Source organism: Phyllobates terribilis, unplaced genomic scaffold, assembly GCF_046119375.1.
Source record: "Phyllobates terribilis strain yellow unplaced genomic scaffold, ASM4611937v1 Scaffold_11__3_contigs__length_659146591, whole genome shotgun sequence".
In the NCBI taxonomy this organism is placed as follows: domain Eukaryota; kingdom Metazoa; phylum Chordata; class Amphibia; order Anura; family Dendrobatidae; genus Phyllobates; species Phyllobates terribilis.
In genome coordinates, this window is record NW_027362771.1 from 305,779,293 (window position 1) to 305,803,236 (window position 23,944).

Consider the following 23,944-nt stretch of genomic DNA (forward strand, 5'->3'; position numbering starts at 1 on the left):
TCATATTATATAGAGTCATTACAAACAGACTGATCTATTTCAAGTGTTTATTTCTGTTAATGTTGATGATTATGGCTTACAGCCAATGAAAACACAAAAGTCATTATCTCAGTAAATTAGAATACTTTATAACAAGAGCTTGAAAAATGTTTTTAAAATCTGAAATGTTGGCCTACTGAAATGTATGTTCAGAAAATGCACTCAATACTTGGTCTGGGCTCCTTTTGCATCAATTACTGCATCAATGCGGCGTGGCATGGAGGCGATCAGCCTGTGACACTGCTGAGGTGTTATGGAAGCCCAGGTTGCTTTGATAGCAGCCTTCAGCTCGTCTACATTGTTGGGTCTGGTGTCTCTCATCTTCCTCTTGACAATACCCCAAAGATTCTGTATAGAGTTAAGGTCAGGCAAATTTGCTGGCCAATCAAGCACAGTGATACTGTTGTTTTTAAACCAGGTATTGGTACTTTTGGCAGTGTGAACAGGTGCCAAGTCCTGCTGGAGAATGAAATTTCCATCTCCAAAAAGCTTGTCATCAGAGGGAAGCATGAAGTGCTCTAAAATGTCCTGGTAGACAGCTGCGCTGACTTTGGTCTTGATAAAACACAGTGGACTAACATCAGCAGATGACATGGCTCCCCAAACCATCACTGATTGTGGAAACTTCACACTAGACCTCAAGCAGCTTGGATTGTGTACCTCTCCACTCTTCCTCCAGGCTTTGGGACCTTGATTTTCAAATGTAATACAAAATTTACTTTGCATTTACTTAGTGTCAATGACTGCCTTCTGGACATATGTCAAGTCAGCAGTCTTCCCCATGATTTTGGAGCCTACTGAAACAGAATAAGGGGCCTTTTTAAACGCATAGAAAGCCTTTGCAGGTGTTTTTTGTTAATTATTCTAATTTACTGAGTTAATGACTTTAGTGTTTTCATTGGCTGTAAGACATAATCATCAATATTAACAGAAATAAGCACTTGAAATAGATCACTCTGTTTGTAATGTCTCTATAAAATAAATGAGTTTCACTTTTTGTATTGAAGAACTGAAATAAATTAACTTTTTGATTATATTCTAATTTAGTGAGATGCACCTGTATGTCCGAAGAATTATTGACATAGATGAATGTCATAACATTCATAGACTGGTCCTTTATCCTCTTGCAAGGATGAATTATGTTGTGTTTATGGACCAATGTGCTGTTCCCATAGATGGTCAGTCTGCTCAGAACAAGATCTAACCACGGAGGTGAGTCAATAACTGCTTGTAGAGCAAGAACAAAAAATTATGGGACACAGGTCTATTAGAAGTGGGGAAATAAATGGTGTGTGCAGAAAGGTTCTTGAGAGTGTCTGTTGTGATGATCAAAGTATTTGATGATGTTTAGAGGTATTTCTAAGCATGGGCATTTTTTTCAGTATTGTAAGTCCCTTTAAATTACATCATAACTGCCTATGAAAAAACATTACAGGTCAATGGTATTAAAAACAATCTTTTTTTTTTATTTCTCTCCTAGGAGTATTGTACAATCTGATGAGAAATTTGTGATCAGTGCTTCCTGGGCCAAGGATGATGACATTACACGACTTTTAAAGTCACTTCCCAACTGGCTGAACATGACTCAACCGAAGCAGCTTAGACCCAAAAGAGAAGACGAAGAAGATTTTATACGGTATACAGTTATTCCTCTTGTTACACAGTTCATTTCGATATTACTGCCTTACATATAGTGGGAGATTTAACACTACTGTGCTCCCTAGTACAGTGTGTACCAGATTCATCAACAAGATGAATACTTGAGATAACTGTGAGTCTGCTCCCAATTTTGCTGACATATTCGTAAGCAGACTAGGACTGGCCAACAGGAGAATCGGTGAATACCCTGGTGGGCCTCGGTGCATGAGTGGACCCTCTATATAAGCAGTACTTGGCATAATACACTTGATTCGCTCTGTTTACATGTCAAGACAATTGTAAAAACAAGCGTTTTTAACAATGCTCATTCACGATTATCCTGCAGTGTATATGCCCTTTTAGTCACAGTACATCTGTTAATGTTCTCATATCTGTGGCAACAATAGTATAGTCTTCAATTCTACATATTTTCAAATGCTGGGATGTTGTACATCCATCTGAAAAGCGAAGCTTTATTCTAATTTTGAGAATACATGTATTGAGTTCTATTTTTTCATTTCATTATTTCTTATAAATGTTTAAGTGCAATATTTTTCACGTAACATTATTTTAGTGGTTTTGCAGTCTTTACAGTGGGTACCAATTCTGGTAATAGAGTACAGCATCTATTAGGAACTATTGGTTCCTTTTAGCTAGGTTTTTCTGCACCATCCTCAACATACAAATTCTGTTTTGATACTTTATTATGCTAATGACTACCAACTTCAGGAGCATAAATAATTTGAAAATTATATTTGTCACAAAAGGCAACACCAATAAATGAGTACCACCAAACAAAGTCAATAGGTGTTTTATCACCAATAAAAAGTATGTATTTATTCGATAAAGATTAAAAAGAACAATCCCACAGAGTATAGCAATGGAAGAGGATAACTTCATGAATTCAAGAGCCCAAATGGGTGCACATATATAGTATATAATATCAAAGCTCTATAAGAGATCCCCTATATGTAAAGAAACATCCAAAAAGGAAGAGGAGTAGTGACAAGGCAACTTACATGTCCAAATGAATAGATATGGGATGTGGTCCTGTGCCCCAATGCACCTTTTGCCCTTGCTTCATCAGAGGGCATACTCATATTTTTTTCTTTACATATAGGGGATCTCTTATCGTGCTTGGATATTATAAACTATATATGTGCACCCATTTGGGCTCTTGAATTCATGAAATGATCCTCTTAGTAGCTTCTATAGACACTTACATTCCCCTTGATTCATGCTAACCACATAGATTGTGCAATATTTGCGTGCAATTATTAGGATTTTCTGATTTTTGGGTTTTATAAATCTATATATATCTTGACTACTATGTCTTTATAAATATGATATTCATGTTTTGATGTTTTGTCGTCTTCCATTGCTATAATCTGTGGGATTGTTCTTTTTAATCTTTATTTAATAAATACATATTTTTTTTATTTGCGATAAAACACCTATTGTCTTTGTGTGGTGGTATTTATTATGTTAATGTATAGGTAAAAACGGTGGTGCTGATAACCCATCTGATCAATCCATTGAGGAAATTAGTGTTTTAAATCATTCTTGCATTCAGTCAACAAATCTGGACGGAAAAAAAGAGAATTTGATTTCTCTGTAACTTGCTTTTTCCTCCTACTCAGTTTTCTTCGTATGTAAATAGAGCAAGTCCATCAATATGTATAACTAGGAAAACTGCAGCGAAAAAGAATAAATGTCTAGTAGAGACAGTATACACAAAAGCAAAGCACACAGTAATTCCGTAAAGGATTATTCCCTTCCCTTATCGAGAGTTATCACCAACCTACGAGATAGGTGAAAAGATTATCTGTGGGACTCCTGGCACCTCCACTGGTCCCAAAAATGGGGTTCTATAAAAATTCTCAGTTTGTTCATTTAGTATTTTGTGTACTGGATGAATGAGAAAAGCACACACACAATTCTCCTGCTGTCCGCAAATGCAGGATTTCTACCCCACTCCTCTACAGAAGCAATAAGTGAATTCAACGAGCAATCTGCATATGACAGCGTGCAATGTTGGCACTTTCTCAAGATAAAATCCATTCATATATGATTTTTATTTTATCAATAGGAGGAGATGTGACAGCTTCTCTCCTCTTCCTTACTAGTAGGTTGGGGGAGTGATTATAACAGCACCAGGGGCAAATTGCCATCCTTGCCTTGTCCTAACACTCATAATTTTGTTATCCCTGGATACTATTCCCCTGATGTATTGAAGCTACTTTGTGAGGAAATACCTAGGAAGGATAGAGGCAAGATCTAGGTATAATTAGGGCTAGACATCATTATCTAAGGGTAAGAGATGTTTCAGGGTTATTTTTTAGAAAGTGTTAGGTGGCCTCCACCCCTTCATTTTTTTTAAGGGCACAACAGGATCAGCTGTATGCGCTTTAAGTCCATTGTGAGAAAAGCATAATACAAATGTTCATTGTTGTTGTAGAAAACCACTGTACATATCCTGTGCGTTTAAGAATTTGTTTGTGTGTTGTGTGCACTGTTTTTGGTGAATTATATTTGCAAAAAATGTATATTATTTATGCACTTTGTAAGTTAATTTTAGAAATGAGGCTTGGTCGGCGCGAACAGGAGGCTTGGGCAGCGCGAACAGGAGGCTTGGGCAGCACACGGACAGGAGACAAGCCACTGCCAGAAGACTGATACATACACATGTGGTTAAAATTATTGGTACCCCTCTTTTAATGAAAGAAAAACCCACAATGGTCACAGAAATAATACCCCAATTCTAGCACATTTATTATAGTGGGGACTCTTCCTGGACTCCCAAAATACTCTACAGAGAGATGGTGGAGACTCTGTGCTTTTACATATGGAGGACTCAGATAAGTAAACCTTGACATTATACATTATGTCTTTGAAAATTTGCCAAATAAGATACTCCTGATGAACCTTGGTAAAAGGGGAAACGCGTTGAGTTGTACAGGCAGTGAGTCATATGTGCACGATATACAGTTAGGTTCATATATATTTGGACAGAGACAACATTTTTCTAATTTTAGTTCTAAACATTACCACAATGAATTTTAAACAAAACAATTCAGATGCAGTTGAAGTTCAGACTTTCAGCTTTCATTTGAGGGTATCCACATTAAAATTGGATGAAGGATTTAGGCGTTTCAGCCCCTTAACATGTGCCACCCTGTTTTTAAAGGGACCAAAAGTAATTGGCCAGATTAAATAATTGTAAATAAAATGCTCATTTCTAGTACTTGGTTGAAAACCCTTTGTTGGCAATGACTGCCTGAAGTCTTGTAGTCATGGACATCACCAGACGCTGTGTTTCCTCCTTTTTGATGCTCTGCCAGGCCTTCACTGCGGTGGTTTTCAGTTGCTGTTCGTTTGTGGGCCTTTCTGTCTGAAGTTTAGTCTTTAACAAGTGAAATGCATGCTCAATTGGGTTGAGATCAGGTGACTGACTTGGCCATTCAAGAATATTCCACTTCTTTGCTTTAATAAACTCCTGGGTTGCTTTGGCTTTATGTTTTGGGTCATTGTCCATCTGTAGTATGAAACGATGGCCAATCAGTTTGGCTGCATTTGGCTGGATCTGAGCACACAGTATGGCTCTGAATACATCAGAATTCATTCGGCTGCTTCTGTCCTGTGTCACATCATCAATAAACACTAGTGACCCAGTGCCACTGGCAGCCATGCATGCCCGCGCCATCACACTGCCTCCGCCGTGTTTTACAGATGATGTGGTATGCTTTGGATCATGAGCTGTACCACGCCTTCGCCATACTTTTCTCTTTCCATCATTCTGGTAGAGGTTGATCTTGGTTTCATTTGTCCAATGAATGTTCTTCCAGAACTGTGCTGGCTTTTTTAGATGTTTTTTAGCAAAGTCCAGTCTAGCCTTTTTATTCTTGATGCATATGAGTGGCTTGCACCGTGCAGTGAACCCTCTGTATTTACTTTCATGCAGTCTTCTCTTTATGGTAGATTTGGATATTGATACGCCTACCTCCTGGACAGTGTTGTTCACTTGGTTGGCTGTTGTGAAGGGGTTTCTCTTCACCATGGAGATTATTCTGCGATCATCCACCACTGTTGTCTTCCGTGGGCGCCCAGGTCTTTTTACATTGATGAGTTCACCAGTGCTTTCTTTCTGTAGATTTTGCCACTCCTAATATTGTAGCAATTTCTCGGATGGGTTTTTTCTGTTTTTGCATCTTAAGGATGGCTTGTTTCACCTGCATGGAGAGCTCCTTTGACCGCATGTTTACTTCACAGCAAAACCTTCCAAATGCAAGCACCACACCTCAAATCAACTCCAGGCCTTTTATCTGCTTAATTGAGAATGACATAACGAAGGGATTGCCCACACCTGTCCATGAAATTGCCTTGGAGTCAATTGTCCAATTACTTTTGGTCCCTTTAAAAACAGGATGGCGCATGTTAAGGAGCTGAAACTCCTAAACCCTTCATCCAATTTTAATGTGGATACCCTAAAATGAAAGCTGAAAGTCTGAACTTCAACTGCATCTGAATTGTTTTGTCTAAAATTCATTGTGGTAATGTCTAGAACCAAAATTAGAAAAACGTTGTCTCTGTCCAAATATATATGGACCTAACTGTATTTTCATTCATGACATGCAATCCTAGTTGTGCAGGCATTAAGTCATATATGTATAGGTTTGGTAATTATTTGTATTAAATGCATCCATGGTCTAGGACAATTTATTAACTGAGATCATGAGCTATATATAAGCTGATCCGGCATTGAATATTATCTTGAAATGGATCCTCTGTCCATGTCATGGAAATTTAGTAGTGCATTTTAAGATTTATCTTTCTATGCGGCATGATTTCGAGCAAACAAAAAAATTTTAAAAATTGATCCATGTTATGCGCTTTGATTATATGCATGCACCCTTTTGTGTCTGTGGCCAAATTATACTGATCAGGGCTACAGATGTATAAAAACTTTTTGAGTATTTTTAGCATTGTTTCTATGTGTCACAAGAAACTGTGTGTTCTCCACTAAGAATCTCTGTACCCCATTGGCCGTCAATATAGGGTGAGATAGGGCCTAAATAGGGTGAGGCACTATCCCCTCCTCTCATTGTGCACTGATGTTGTGGTTTGTTATTTTATGACTGTCAATAATTTAATACAGATATTAAAAGTTATATTTTAGAATTTGTCTTGAAGAGGTACGAGCTCTGTGAATGGTCACAGAAATAACTTGAATCTGACAAAGGTAATAATAAATTAAAAATCTATAAAAATGAACAAATGAAAGTCAGTCATTGCGTTTCAACCCTGCTTCCACAGAATTTAAAAAAAAATTAAACTCATGAAATAGGCCTGGACAGAAATGATGGTACTCTTAACTTAATATTTTGTTGAACAACCTTTTGAGGCAGTCACTGCAATCAAACGATTCCTGTAACTGTCAATGAGACTTCTGCACCTCTCGACAGGTATTTTGGCCCACTCCTCATGAGCAAACTGCTCCAGTTGTCTTGTGTTTGAAGGTTGCCTTTTCCAGACAGCATGTTTCAGCTCTTTACAAAGATGCTCAATAGGATTTAGGTCAGGGCTCACAGATGGCCACTTCAGAATAGTCCAATGTTTTCCTCTTAACCATTCTTGGGTGTTTTAGCTGTGTGTTTTGGGTCATTATCCTGTTGCAAGATCCATGACCTGCGACTGAGACCAAGCTTTCTGACACTGGGCAGCACATTGCTCTCTAGAATCCCTTGATAGTCTTGAGATTTCATTGTACCTGTCAAGACACCCTGTGCCAGATGCAGCAAAGCAGCCCCAGAACATAACAGAGCCTCCTCCATATTTCTCAGTAGGGACAGTGTTCTTTTCTTGATATGCTTAATTTTTCCATCTGTGAACATAGAGCTGATGTGCTTTGCCAAAAACTTCCATTTTTGTCTCATCTATGCATAGGACTTTCTCCCAGAAGCTTTGTGGCTTGTCAACATGTAGTTTGGCAAATTCCAGTCTGGCTTTTTTATGATTTTTTTTCAACAATGGTGTTCTCCTTGGTCGTCTCCCATGAAGTCCACTTTGAATCAAACAACGACGGATGGTACGATCTGACACTGATGTTCCTTGAGCTTGAAGTTCACCTTTAATCTCTTTAGAAGTTATCCTGTGCTCTTTTGTTACCATTCATATTATCCGTCTCTCTGATTTGTCATCAATTTTCCTCCTCCACATCCAGGGAGGTTGGCTACAGTCCCATGGATCATAAATTTCTGAATAATATGTGCAACTATAGTCACAGGAACATCAAGCTGCTTGGAGATGGTCTTATAACCTTTACCTTTAACATGCTTGTCTATAATTGTCTTTCTAATCTCCTGAGACAACTCTTTCCTTTGCGTCCTCTGGTCCATGTTGAGTGTGGTACACATCATGTCACCAAACAGCACAGTGAGTATCTGTAGCCCTATATACAGGCCCACTGACTGATTACAAGATTGTAGACACTTGTGATGCTAATTAGTGGACACAACTTGATTTAACATGTCCCTTTTGTCACATTGTTTTCAAGGGTACCATCATTTCTGTCCAGACCTATTTCATGAGTTTAATTTATTTTTTTAATTCTCTGGAAGCAGGGTTGAAAAGCAATGTCTGATTTTCATTTGTTCATTTTCATAGATTTTTAATTTATTATGACTTTTGTCAGATTCCAGTTATTTCTGTGACCATTGTGTGTTTTTCTTTCATTAAACGAGGGGTACCAACAATTTTGACCACGTGTGTAGATGTAGGTTATGCAAGGATTCAACTATCTATGGCATATGGGAAACTTTGGACAATCTAACACTGAGTAAAAATGGTAAACAAGATGTTAGAATTCAAGCAGAATTGGCATGTAGGGTGTGTACGCACAGAATGTTTTTGCAGAGTTTTTGGAGCAGAAACTCAAAATTTTGAGGAGTTTGGAGGAGAATTTGGAGAGTTTCCGCTCAGTTTCTACTGCAAAAACTCCCTGAAAAACTGGGTGTGCACATAACCTTAGAGTGTAATGAGAGGCTAGACCGTATCCTTTTTAGCCTTGTATAAAGATGCATTTTTGATAAAGGTTTAGATGGTTTCCCTGCAGTGTGATTTACTCTGTGAATGCAAGTTCTGCAGTACTATCATTTATACTTTATGGCTGATGATCATCTATATGTATTTACAATGAAGTTCCATTTCCACCTTAATGAATATTCTGTTCTCTCTTGCAATTTTGAAGAGAGTTGTTTGTTGACAGACCTGACATCTTTCCTGACAAACTTACAACCATACGGTGCATACGGAGAAATTAATGTTTTTACATCACTACACAGTGCAAGCCATGCTCCATATTTTGGGCAACAAAAAAAAACTGACTTTTTTTTGTAATTTTGCTTTTCCGGCTGTACACATCATATTTGATGTACAGGCTATTTAAATTGAGCAGATTATTCATCTGTTGTGATTAATATTGCTTGCCTGTTGTTGCATAATCATGTGCTGATTGCTAATTTTACTGTTTTTGATTGATGATGGCAACATACATATTTAGGGATTATCATCCTGGTCTTTTTTTTCTCAAATCCAGGTCAAAACAGAATTTACTGAAGCAATTTTTGTCTGATTGCCGAGCTGTATGCTGTTGTAAATTGTGGTGTAAACAGAGAATAGTCCTCTGCTTTAATCTCTTGTGATAATCACCCTGGATTACCACACTTCACAATCAAGCTTTTACAAAAGTTGCAATCAAGCAGCATGGCCACCGGAGAAACAATTCATCTTCTCTACAGAACTAAATCTAATTGTACTTCTGGTGTTGAATCTCTCATTTTGGAACCTAATATGAAGTTTTGCAATGATAACATGATCCTATATTATAAAGAGATCCTATATGTAAAGCAAATTACACTAGTGTGTTTACCTCCTGTTATCATTCCAAAGAGGGGAACATTTATACTTTAGGATTTGTGCTATAACGTTTGTAGAAAATCCAGTTTTCCATGCATTTCTTAATCTAGAGCCTTGTACATTTTTCAGATCAGATATGAGTAGCCTATATGAACAAAAAGGAAACGCATATAAGCCCTGCATCGGGTTAGTACAACAAATTAGGAAAAGAAAAATCACAGATGATAGGTAGAATACTAACCTGATGAGGTTTGCTCAATAGACTTTATACTATGGCATCGCATGTAGGCAAGTATAGTCGGTGGTTCCCGCCAATATCCAAGTCCCTTTCTGCTCGAGTGTCACCTTCACTTGAAGATCTGTCAAGTAGTATGACAATGGTATAGGCTGTAGGATACTTCATGGAAAGCATAGTACGCTGTAGTCCATTTAGATCAAATCCTTGTAAAGTTTATTTTAAGCACAACTCCAGCATTTTTTTTATTGCACTGCTGGAGTGGTGCTTTAAATGTAATTCCTCTGTCTCATACTCACCTGCCGCCACCTTCATCCTTTTCCAGCGTCGCTTCCGTCAGTCTCTGGCGAAAAGTGACTTGCTGGCAGCTCCACTGTTTCATGGAGCGCGCCAGAGGTCACTTTTCGATACATCTTTATGAGAGCCTCATTTTGGCCTCGTTCTGGCACTCATAGACTTGCATTGAGCTCTTGTGACGTAATGACTTCCGGCCACGGGACCGGAGCGGCATTGGTAAAAAGTGAAGCCGCCGGAACAAACTGATGTGTCAATGATCCCTAACAGATCAATATATAAGCAAAAAAGGGCCATGATACATGTTTAAACATTAGAGAATAGAGCTAAACATTTAGCATAACCGTCCCTTGGGAGTGAATATGACATACAGACACGTGACAATATACAATACATAGCCCGTATTCACTTGCCATTGGGACACACAGAGGTATAATAATAGTGTGATTGCAGTGTAATGACTGCAGACATTGATTTGAGCACAGTGGGATGTCTCCATAGCCCCACTTGCTAGCCAGTAGGGAGTCCACATCAAATACACTGAACACCAATGAAGCGATACCCCAATCCAACCATGTGGATTATGGTATCCCACCCTTTAGATCATGGAAAACCACTCTATGAGCAATCATCTGTCTATCTGGTGCTCAAAGCATTCATTATAGTCATTATACTACGATCACGCCGTTACTATTCCTTTGTAAGTCACCATGGTAGGTGAATGTAGACTATGTTCTGCATATTCTTTATTACTACTTGTTTTTGTCTGTAGGTCATGTTCACTCGGACTTGTCCACAAGAGGTAGTTCTGATGAGGTTTTTTGCTCCGTTTCCTGTTATTTTAACATGGATTATGGGATCTGTCCTATATTGATCAATGTTTCCTTGAAAAAAGGGTTTAGAGCTCAGAAACATGTTGTTTTTAATGAGATTTTTAAATAAACTTCACAACAATTTTAGCAAAATGGAGTTCGGCTTGCTACGCCTTTCTTGACATATCCAACATCTTAAACACTCTCCTATGAATACCAATACCATACTAATTGTACGTGTTTTAACATCCAAACAAGTTAATATTGGGTCTGACGTGGTGTAGGCACGAATCTATGTCTTGTCTTCTATTTTGCTTCTCTCAGGTTTGGCTCCATGATAAGCACATGTGTTTTGAGATTAGGATGTGTGTAGCTGCAGGAGATGTCAGAACTTGCTTTTTCAGTTGTGCACAGATTTTGTTAATAAGTGCCAGGCTGGGGATTAGAGTACCAGAATGTAGTTAACATGCAACTTTTCCTGCTTCATGGTCAGTATGTAAATATGATGGCATTGCTACCTAAGGCAAGAGATAACGCAGAGCTGAATAAACTTGGCTTGTCCTCGATTCTCAATGACAAGTGATACATTATTCAACGCTGATAGAACCATAAGCCTACCATTTACCAGATGTATTCGCTTACAGAACTTAACCTGTCTCCTAAAATGTGCACAAATTATATTATTGTTTCAAAATAACGTTCACTGCTTCTTTCAAATACTGTTTAGAAGATTACAGGTTTGTTCAGAGTAGCGTGTTTTCCATCCGTGTGCTTGATGAACCACACACTGATGGCACGTGGACCAATTGTAGCCAAAGTGTTAGTGCACATCTGCATATTTCTACACGGACCATGGCCCGTAGTATGTACTACTTCTATGGACCAGAGTATACTATATCAGAGGTGGACATACCATTGGTGCAACCTGTGCAGATGCACAGGGGTCCATGAGTTAAGAGGAGCCACCGCCACCTCTAAAGCAGGTTCAATTATGCATTATGATTAGCTTATCGACTCTAAAGGACCCATATATTGTTCTAGCACAGGGGCCATTTTGGGATTAGACCAACTATTTTTTTATACAGCTGTTGGAGACTCAGAACCAGGACAAAGGGAAATGTGATACCTGCATTTTAACTCGTTGACAGGATCCCTATTACTCAGCCACATTTATCACATTATTGCTTATCTATCAAATATTTAGCAAAAGTGTCTACCTTATGCATGTTTATGTCTGAGTCCTGGTTCATTTAGTTATTTTTACTAGAAAAAATGACTTTTTTAATAGAAATTACAATAGCACCTACTTTTCTTTTGGTCAACAGATGCTTCCTTTTTTCACTGCATATTTTTTATTTCAGTTATTTGATACACACTTATATCCCAATGTTGCAGTAGCAATGCAAACCCATCCTTACAGACATTTAGGTCATATTTATTTATTGTATTCTTCTGGGTTCCAATGTAAAATCTATATCATTGTCCCCACCTTCTAAGTGCCATTTATTACATGCATATCTTCTTGTGTGGTAGAGGGGCACACCTGGGTGTGACTGCTATTTTTGCACCCCCTTGACAATTTTTGCACCCCTGTGGCTATTTTTGCACCCCTGTGGCTATTTTTGCACCCCCTTGACAATTTTTGCACCCCTGTGGCTATTTTTGCACCCCTGTGGCTCATTTTGCACCCCTGTGGCTCATTTTGCACTCCTGTGGCTCATTTTGCACTCCTGTGGCTCTTTTTGCACCCCTGTGGCTCTTTTTGCACCCCTGTGGCTCTTTTTGCACCCCTGTGGCTCATTTTGCACCCCTGTGGCTCATTTTGCACCCCTGTGGCTCATTTTGCACTCCTGTGGCTCTTTTTGCACCCCTGTGGCTCATTTTGCACTCCTGTGGCTCTTTTTGCACCCCTGTGGCTCTTTTTGCACCCCTGTGGCTCTTTTTGCACCCCTGTGGCTCATTTTGCACCCCTGTGGCTCATTTTGCACCCCTGTGGCTCATTTTGCACTCCTGTGGCTCTTTTTGCACCCCTGTGGCTCTTTTGCACTCCTGTGGCTCTTTTTGCACCCCTGTGGCTCTTTTTGCACCCCTGTGGCTCATTTTGCACTCCTGTGGCTATTTTTGCACTCCTGTGGCTCATTTTGCACTCCTGTGGCTCATTTTGCACTCCTGTGGCTCTTTTTGCACCACTGTGGCTCTTTTTGCACCCCTGTGGCTACTTCCCTGGCAGAGACTGATACTTGGGTTGTAGGCATTATCCACACTTAGCTGATCACTCCAGCATTCAAGAGTTCTGTGCCTGGGGTTTCATTCAGCTTATAGGATGCGTCAGTCAACAGCCATCACCCAAGCAAGGTAAGCAGTCACGGTTTCAGCATATTAAGCACATTCTGCTCACCAGGGCAAAGAAAGAAATAATGGACGGATTCTCCTTGTATAATTAGTTTTTAAAGCCCTAAGGACTGTTTGGCACTTGGTGTCCTTCAAGTCATATAAAGGTTACCTCTCATTTCATTAACAGAACAGAAATTTCAGCCCTAGAAGTACATTTATTATTAGCAGGCTTGACTTTGATGTGCGAGAACAGAAGACGAGGAGACGTAGGAGGCATAACAAATCATTACAGCTGTCCCCTGCTCCGCCATAGTCAAAAGGCATATTCAGACAGTCAGTGTTATCAGTAAATGATGGCAAAGTCGCTGTTATCTCTGTTAACGTATGTTGTGCGGATTAACACACCTACACTTAAATATTACCTAGAATGGGAATGTAAATGTAGGAGCAAATATTAGCAGAGGAAAATGTGTCCATAGAGGTTATTCTATAGAATGCGCTGCCGTTAACTGCTTAATCAGTACAGTCCAAACATCCAGAATAATTGGCAGCCCTGAATGCTTTGCTCCTACAAGGACACGTGGAATCTTTTTGAACCTAAATGAACATAGTTGTTTTTCCCCTTCCTTTTTTTTTTACTTGGAGAATGTTGTCTGGCTTTCTTTTATTTAGGGAATTGATGGCTAAAGTCAAAAGCTGTTTTTAAACTGATCATCGAGTGCGTCTTGAAAATTAGAAATTTAGACACAATTGTTCCTGCAGAATTTCATTTTTAGATTTATTACTTTTAATAAAGATTTGGTTATAGGCAGTGTTCCACTGTACTGCTACATTCGGTGACTTGCGGCTACTTCTTATACGAGAACACAGTGCAAGGTTACTGCAATGCTTGGTCTTTAAAGGGGCAAGAACCTCGATCCAGCAGCTGCACTGGAGTCCAATAGCCGAAAGAAACCCACCAGGCAGTAATCAAAGTTTGGGTTGGTTATCAGCAAAGTGGGGCCACAGCTATGGCACTGGTTATGTCATTGATCCAGGTGCTGGTCTTACTGAGCAAGGTGCTGAAAACTAGAGCTGCGGCGTTTGCAGTCACTCCATGGGTGCCAATGGTATCGCTGTCAAATGAGAATTATAATGTACAGGGTAGATCAGGAGACCATGTAAAATCATTTCCCCATCTACAGAGACAATTGTAGGGTCGTGCCTTTTTTGTAACCACTGCTAGACTGTAATTTTCTGACTCAAAACATGTAATGAGTGAAATAAAGTGCATTTTCGAATCTTTTCTTTTTATCAGTCGGAACTGCTTTTTTTTATCATTGTAGCTACACCATCACAGTAGTAACTTTTTGGTCCACATAGACTGTGAAATGCCAAAGTACACAGGATGCAAGCTGGATGGCTGCTTTGAAATCTAATCCAACATTAGTTGGTGCGCTTAAGACATGTAATTACATATGATAGAAATAAAATTAGCCAACAGTTTGTGATTAGTATAGGTGAATTGGAATGAGTCTTCCAGTTCATATAAAGAAAATTAGTATGATGACAAAGTATTTTCATAGAGAAGGTTTGGAGAGTGGCAGAAGCGCACACAAAATAGGGCAATACTGTCTACTAAAGGATAAGTGATGGTAGTGCTCACCTAAGGGTGTTGTGCGCGGGCACAACACCTATAAAAGCGTTTAAAGCCGCCGCTGCTGTCCCTAGCTGGAGCAAAGGGTTCTTCCAGACGTATGATGGCAAAATTGGAAACTGGCATATTTCTGCTCTGGACCTGTGCCTTTCTCAAGGTATAAAAACCAAGTTACTTGGTTTTTATACCTTGAAAAAGGCGCCGGTCAGTGACTGTCGCCAGATACGAGACCAGTCTACCTCTGCCCCCGGCTGATGTTTCCCCGTGCTGCTAGAGGTGACGGACTGGCCTTACCCATAATGACATACCAATCAGTCACCTTGAGCAGTGCTGCGAGAGGCCGGCTAGGGGACTAGTCTCACTTCTGGCTATGGTCCCCGGCCAGATCTTTAAAGTACAACTTTCTAAAATGTGTTTCACAGACAAATATACCTAGCTGCAATCGTGCAGCCAGGCTTGGACTAATGCTGCCTGCGGTTTGGGCAGCATGACTCCGATGATATCTTCCCTTTAAATATTTAACATAGGAGATTAAGAATTATTTTGGAATACAATGTGCCAACCAGTGCAGATATGTTGATTGATGTGGGCCGTTATTAGCTTGGTTTATTCTAGTTGTGTCTTGAGCACTCTACTGTGAAATAACTGACAGTCTTATTATCTTTCATGTCAACCACTAAACTCTATTTGAGGTGTTAAAGTTTAATGCAGATATTTTCATATTTTCTGTAGGATTAGCACTGTGCTCATGACCACTTTAGTGACTTTTTTTTTTTAACAGCCTGATGATGGATTTAGAGTAAATGGGAGAAAGCCCAATTATTTATTGTGTTATTTCGTTTTTAGTTATTTATCCTAACCCATTCGTGTCTAATGTGTGTGAATTATCTTATTTGATATATATTTCTGTCCATCACTCCAGTCCATTGGCTGAAATCTGCCATCAGCAGGAGGAGTTTTCATAATATGCTTCTAAATTATATGTTCTGTAACTGCAAGAAGTAAAATTAACTGGGATCAAAATTGTACCAACTAACTGAAAATTGCCATATTAATATAATTTTCCAGTTTAATGCAGACAAGTCAACAAGTATTCACATAATTTATGTGGAGAGAAAATGGCAATAAATGCACTAATATAGCTTTTAGAAAGTGCCCAGCATAAGGACAAAGCAAAAAGTTGCCAACATTCCTAAAAATATAATTCAAATAGTAAATAGCATGAGTTGCAGCTCACCGTTGATGTTAACCCAATCCATTCGGGGCTCGGACTCTGGCTCTGCCACGGAGACAGATTCTTCTTTATTCTAACATAGGACATATGAGAGTGTGAAGGCAAATAGACTAGTGCTGACATCTACGCGTTTCAGGTCATGATTTCCTTCCTTATTACCTAAAAATAAAATGGTAATTTTTATATCAGGATTATGCAACCATTCTGATGTGTATTCTCAGAGTAAGTACACCAGTCTTCTAAGGTCTAAGAGATCTACTTAAAAACAATCTGTCAGCAGGTTTTGCTATGTAATCTGAGAGCAGCATGATGTTGGGACAGAGAACCTGATTTCATCGATGTATAATTTACTGTACTGCTTGGTGTAGTTTTGATAGAATCCCTGTTTTCTCCATAGTAAAAGTAGTCAAAATGTTGAGCTGTGTGTAACCCCGCCCACACCACTGGTGGGCGGGGTTACAGAAATTAGCCTGACTGGCCTGCTCGTGAGACCTAGTCCTGCAGTGATAATCTCCTGCTGTTAAAGTACTGATTATATTGAAACTACAATATACAGCCTAGTAAGTGACACATCCATGGAATCAGGCTCTGTTGCTCCATATTATGCTGCTTTCAGATTAAAGGGGTTTTCCGAGAAATGTACTAAAGTAAAATAAATACTACACATTTAAATATTAAACATTTTTCTACATACCTTTTATATGGCAAAAAGGTATATTTTATCTTCTGCACTCTGTCAGGATTCCAAAATGTTAGCTAACATCAATCATAACCCGTCCTAGATTTCAGAGGACACACAGTAGGAGTAGGACGGGCTACGAGAAGCAAGAGGCAGTGTGTACTTATTTACACACTGTGCTGTGTAACAATTTTAGACAGATGTGGAAAAAGGAGCTAATTCTTATGATACACTTGTACACAGATTTTGAAAGACCACAGCAATGAGGTTGTTCCAAACATCTTGGTGAACTATCCACAGATCATTTGAAGATGTAGGTTTGTGCAGATCTTTCTGCCCATCATGTTATGACAGACAGACATGACTATCTTAAAGCACCACTTCAGGGTTTCTTTTTTTCTATTGCAGTGCTGGAGTGGTGCTTCTAAGATCCCTGCACCCAATATTATACTTACCACTGCCATCTCCAGCTCTTCCCAGCACCACTCCGGTCCCGCACCGTTATCTTGTGCTTCAACTTCTGACTGACAGAAGTCAGAAGGCACAGTCACAAGCTCTCAATGCAAGTCTATGAGAGTCAGAACGAGGCTATCCTAGACTTACACTGCTCAAAAAAATAAAGGGAACACTTAAACAACAGAATATAACTCCAAGTAAATCAAACTTCTGTGAAATCAAACTGTCCACTTAGGAAGCAACACTGATTGACAATCAATTTCACATGCTGTTGTGCAAATGGAATAGACAATAGATGGAAATTATTGGCAATTATCAAGACACCCTCAATAAAGGAGTGGTTCTGCAGGTGGGGACCACAGACCACATCTCAGTACCAATGCTTTCTGGCTGATGTTTTGGTCACTTTTGAATGTTGGTTGTGCTTTCACACTCGTGGTAGCATGAGACGGACTCTACAACCCACAGAAGTTGCTCAGGTAGTGCAGCTCATCCAGGATGGCACATCAATGCGAGCTGTGGCAAGAAGGTTTGCTGTGTCTGTCAGCATAGTGTCCAGAGGCTGGAGGCGCTACCAGGAGACAGACCAGTACACCAGGAGATGTGGAGGGGGCCGTAGGAGGGCAACAACCCAGCAGCAGGACCGCTACCTCCGCCTTTGTGCAAGGAGGAACAGGAGGAGCACTGCCAGAGCCCTGCAAAATGACCTCCAGCACGTCACAAATGTGCATGTGTCTGCACATACAGTTAGATACCGACTCCATGAGGGTGGTATGAGGGCCCGACGTCCACAGATGGGGGTTGTGCTCACAGCCCAACACCGTGCAGGACGCATTTGCCACAGAACACCAGGATTGGCAAAGTTGCCCCTGGCGCTCTGTGCTCTTCACAGATGAAAGCAGGTTCACACTGAGCACATGTGACAGACGTGACAGAGTCTGGAGACGCCGTGGAGAGCGATCTGCTGCCTGCAACATCCTTCAGCATGACTGGTTTGGCAGTGGGTCAGTAATGGTGTGGGGTGGCATTTCTTTGGAGGGCCGCACAGCCCTCCATGTGCTTGCCAGAGGTAGCCTGACTGCCATTAGGCACCGAGATGAGATCCTCAGACCCTTTATGAGACCATATGCTGGTGCGGTTGGCCCTTGGCTCCTCCTAATGCAGGACAATGCCAGACCTCATGTGGCTGGAATGTGTCAGCAGTTCCTGCAAGATGAAGGCATTGAAGCTATGGACTGACCCGCCCGATCCCCAGACCTGAATCCGATTGAGCACATCTGGGACATCATGTGTCGCTCCATCCACCAACGTCACGTTGCACCACAGACTGTCCAGGATTTGGCGGATGCTTTAGGCCAGGTCTGGGAGGAGATCCCACAGGAGACCATCCGCAAGCTCATCAGGAGCATGCCCAGGCGTTGTAGGGAGGTCATACAGGCACGTGGAGGCCACACACAATACTGAGCCTCATTTTGACTTGTTTTAAGGACATTACATTAAAGTTGGATCAGCCTGTAGTGTGTTTTTCCACTTTAATTTTGGGGGTGACTCCAAATCCAGGCCTCCATTGGTTAATAAATTTGATTTCCATTGATGATTTTTGTGTGATTTTGTTGTCAGCACATTCAACTTTGTACAGAACAAAGTATTCAATGAGAATATTTCATTCATTCAGATATAGGATGTTCCCTTTATTTTTTTGAGCAATGTACATTAAAAAGTGACCTCCAGCAAGCACTGGAGCGATCCGGTAGTTTACAAACTGCTGGAGACTGCTCAGAGCAGCGCGCAGAACAGCAGAAGACTCCAGCTGGTAAGTATAAGACTAAGTGCAGGGGCCTTACATTAATAGCACCACTCCAGCGCTGCAATATAAAGAATGTTGGAGTGGTGCTTTAAGATCAAGGCTACAATAATACACTATGTTCTATGTGAAACGGAATGCTGATGTACCTTTCCTTCCTCCAATTCTATATTGTCCCCATCTCTTTCTCTTCCTTTCTTTTTTCCCTTTACCAATGATGTACTTTGTTTATGATGATTGATTTACATATGTCATTGTTTGTCATATCCCTTTTGTCATGATTGTTTCTCTTCAAGAAAGGTTACCTGTAATGATCACACTGCCACCTCAACACCACCAGAGCTATTGCAACCCCCCAACCCTACTGTCTCCTTCCCCGTTCTGTAGAATGTAAGCCTGCAAGAGCAGGGTCCTCTTCCCTCTGTACCAGTCTATCATTGTTAGTTTGTTTACTGTAAGTGTTATCTATATTTTGTATGTGACCCTTTTCATGTAAAGCACTGAACTAATGGTGCTATATAAATAATAATTATAATTTTATATATATATATATATATATATCATTTTTTTATAACATAATCTATGCTATGACATTCTACAATTTATATGATGTCAGCATTCTCACATACTCATGTAAGAACTTTTTCTTTCCCAATTGTAGGGCTGCATTTGCTAAAGAGTCAGAAGTCCTTATTGGTAATCTTGGAGATAAACTAATTTCACAGAATGAGATTATGACTGATGTTAGTGACTTGAAAGCCCTTGCCAACCTGCATGAGAGTCTGGAGTGGCTTGCAGGAAGACTAAAGTTTGCCATTTCAAATTTGCCTAGTGCACAGAGTAAGTAATATTAATTGATAAACCTGATAGAGGTCATTGTTTTTTCACATCTACATATAACTCTTAAATTAAACATTGATACTGTACTGTAGTACTGAGTGGTGGACGCAGACAGGAGGAAGTGCTGAGAGCCCATAATGATGCTATGTGAGCATGGCCGAGGTCTGCAGGGAAATACACCAAAAACGCATGTAATTCGCATATGACTTTATCAATAAAGTTTTATCAAAGCTAAGTAACTGGAAGTTTCCAAAACAAAGGAGTTTTATTTAAAAGGAATCTGTCAGTAAGATCAGCACTCCTAAGCTGTCCATATGGGCATGCAATTCATAGAACATTGAATAGAATGATACTTTGATATCTGGAATGTGCTGTTATATTTTGAAGAAATATACATTTTTCTTAATATGTAAATGAGTTGTTAAAATCTATGGACCGAACATAGATCTCTCTAAGAATCTTCCTCCAGAGTTTATTTTAAATGAAATTAAGCATTACCAGTGGGAGACATGTAATGACTGACGGTCTGCTTTCCTGATCTACATGTCTGACACTGGTAACGCCCACTTTCATTTAAAACAAGCTCTGGCGCCAGATTCTCATAGAGATCTATGTCTGGCCCATAGATCTTCACAGCTCATTTACATAAGAAAAACGTGGATCTCTCTGGAATAAGACATCAGATTGCAAATATCAAGGTATAATTTTTTTTCAACTTCCTATGAACTGCATGCCCATATAGATGGCTTAGGAGGCTTGATCCCACTGACAGATTCCCTTTAATCCATGACATACCAAAAGTAGACAAAAACCACAGCAGAAAAAAAATGTAATAAATATCAATTTACATCTTCATAGTCTATTGATGAGATATACCAAATGACTGCCCATATACATAAAATCAAAACCACTTTATTGAAATACTTAAAAAACACACAAAAAATACGCCCCCTGAGAAAGTGGTATGGCATGAAACGTGCGTCAGGGTAGTGGAATGCGAGACCGCACTGTGTTCGGCATGTGCATGTACAGCCTAACATACCAACATGTAGGTAAACATATGATATTGTGTTGTTGATATCTCTTTTGATTATTACATCTACTTTGTATTAGGCATGATATTGAATTGAAGTAGTGCAGCATCCGTTAACCATATGATGACATTCTACTGATGCCTCTTTCTACTGTTATGTGCACTTATCATTAGGCAGGATATAGATATGAGATAATGTAACATCAGGTACTATAAAGTGGGTATGTTCTGGTAATATTATTATTGTGAAGAATATTCAAGACAAACCCATGACCATCACTGTGCACTACGTGGCAGGTTTTATAGAGATCTCCAGGTACAGTGTAATTCGACACAGATCCGGCTCCTTAGGACCGTCCAGTAAGGACGTATGGCCCTTTTTAGTTTTGGGAGTTTCTTAGCCAAGAGAGACCAGGGGAGCAGATTTGGGCGCAGACAGGAAGCAGGAGTGGGAGTGATCCAGAGGCTTTAAGAACTCCAGGAGCCCTGACCCCATAGTCTTTTTCCTGGGGAGGTCGCTCTATCTGGTTCTCTGCTTACATATTCATCTGTATGCTCTTATGGCAGCTCACTGTGCATTCACTGACCTGCTTCCTATTTTACCTAAACCTGCACTACTAGATGTATTATATAAAATAGGAGACAGGTCAGTGAACGATCAGTGAACTGTCATAAGAGCATACAGATGAATATGTAAGCAGAGCACCAGATAGAACGCCGCCACGAAGCACGGGCATATTACTGTCTCCAAACTGAAAGTAAAGATTACACAAGAACCACAGGACGGATTTCATCAACCAAGGTATCATTTTAATGAGTGTAATGGCGCCCACCTGACAGTGTATGTAGTTTACTGAGTACAATCCTGCTGACAGGTGCGCTTTAAGCGTTTTTACCGCGTTTTCTGAAAATCACATCAAAAACTCATTGAGAACGAACGCATCATGTGAATAAAGTCGTAAAGATGTATTATTTAGTGCTCCAACTATGCAATGAATAGAGAAGACTGTCAGAACTGTGCATATGCTAGTCCTATCCCTACATAATAAAATGCAAATTTTGAAGAAAAGTCTATTAAATAATATATGTTTCTTATATTAACATACATATTTTAAGGTATTAAGAATTTAAATCCTACAGTGTTATGCCTTCTTAGGAAAGTTGGTCATTTGCTAAAGGACACTTTCTAACTTTGTGCCATTGTATGCCTAATTTTACTGAAATTATCCTACCTGTTAGAGTACTTTGCTTGTCAGACAGGAATTCTGCTCCTGAGGAGATGGAAAAATCAGCATTTTCTTGAATTTGCGTGTTTCTAAAGGATCTGACAAGGTAGCAACAAGCCTTGAAGAATGTCTTCCTTTGATTCCAAGACGTTGCTGTTACATTCAAGGTGCCAGGATGTGGAATTATTTTGTTTTTCTGTGTTTAGAAAAGGAATGATGCAAAATAAAATGTTTACTATCTTCAGGCACTGCTGGAAAATCTGAATGTCTGAAAACTGACATTTCTACTTATACCTTTAACCAGAGTAGTAAAAATCAGACCTACTTTTTCTATTTTATCCCCACTTAAAATATGTTTGTGAGTAGCCTCTTCATATAAAGTGATTAAAGGGAATCTGTCACAGGTTTTTGCCATCTAATATGAGAGTAGCATAATGTGAAGACAGAGACCCTGATTCCAGTGATGTGTTACTTACTTGGTTGCTTAGTGTATTTTTTATAAAATCACTGTTTTATTAGCACTAGAGGACTACTAACCTGCTGCCAGGTAGTCCAGCATATTGATGAGCTCTGTATACCCCCCCACGGATCGGTAGCTTTCTGTGTACGCTGTGCGTGGGCAGAAAGCTGTCAATCAGTGGTGTGGGCAGGGCTATGTAGAGCTCAACATTAAGGAATCAGCATCTCTGCCCCTACATTATGTTGCTCTCAGATAGGGTAGCGAAAACCTGGAGACAGATTCCCTTTTCAGAATTATTTTACCAGTCAGGCCTTGATCTGTAGGTTTATAAACCTTAGCATATTCTGGTCTACCATGGGTTTTACAGTGGATTTCATCCGCTTTCTGTATTATTAGGGGTGAAGCCTAAAGCCTGACATACACATTAGATGGCTGTCACCAAATGATGTTCGGACAGCAGCTATCTCGTCCGGCTCTTCCATGAACAGGAGCGTTTGTTCGTCTCAGCGCTCGCGTGTTCTCTATGAAACCTTCTTCTAGACATGTATGGTGGCAGTTTATCTCTGTTTTTAGAATAAAAGCTTCCCCTGACGATCAATTTTCCGGGGCCCCCATACACATTAGACTGTTGGCTGAGCCTGTCGTTATTGGTTTGATCAACATTAGTCTGATGTGTATGGGGGAATTAACAGTATGGATGGTTAAATGAACCTAATACATTTCTATCAGTCTGTGTTCACACTGCATGTGTTACTTGCAGATTTTGTTGTGGACTTGGCCGCGGATTTCACTCTTTTCCATTAATTAAGCGTTGAATAAGGGCGAAAGCCGCAATGAAGATCCACATAATAATAAGCATCCTGCAGATTTGAAATTTGTTACGTGCTTTTATTTTCGTGCTGATTTTTTTCCGCATCGTGTGACTGGGTTTTTGAAAAACCCATTTACTTGCATTGTACTGTAAATTGCTACAGATTTCAGAGAGGCCCCCAACTTATAAACCTTTTTTGCACTTGGCATTAGGCAAATAATAAAGGGGAGGGAACAATATTGGCTAAGAAACCATTAATTAAAGGCAGAGTCTGTTGCAAACATATGTGTGTACCCATTCCTCCTGCCACTAGTCCACTCTGCGCCTTCATTACATCTTTATTATGGGCGATGTTTGGTGGCTGTGTAGCAGTATGGGTTGAAATTTTGGGAGTAGTGATGCCGTTGAAGCAGAGAAACTTGGGGGTTAATTTTTGAACTTGGTTTTCTAATTATCTCCTTTCTGTGAAAAATGGGCTCACACTATTTAAACCCTTGGC

The 23,944-nt window shown here is 39.8% G+C and overlaps 1 protein-coding gene across 1 annotated transcript in view; it reads left to right on the forward strand.

Moving 5' to 3' along the window:
• EXOC4 (exocyst complex component 4) overlaps positions 1-23,944 on the forward strand; it is a 497,223-nt gene that overhangs the window by 381,417 nt on the left and 91,862 nt on the right. The window contains exons 13-14 of the mRNA XM_073652485.1: positions 1,520-1,675; positions 19,737-19,915. Of these exons, the coding sequence (XP_073508586.1) occupies positions 1,520-1,675; positions 19,737-19,915 (335 nt within the window). The remainder of the gene's footprint in view (positions 1-1,519; positions 1,676-19,736; positions 19,916-23,944) is intronic.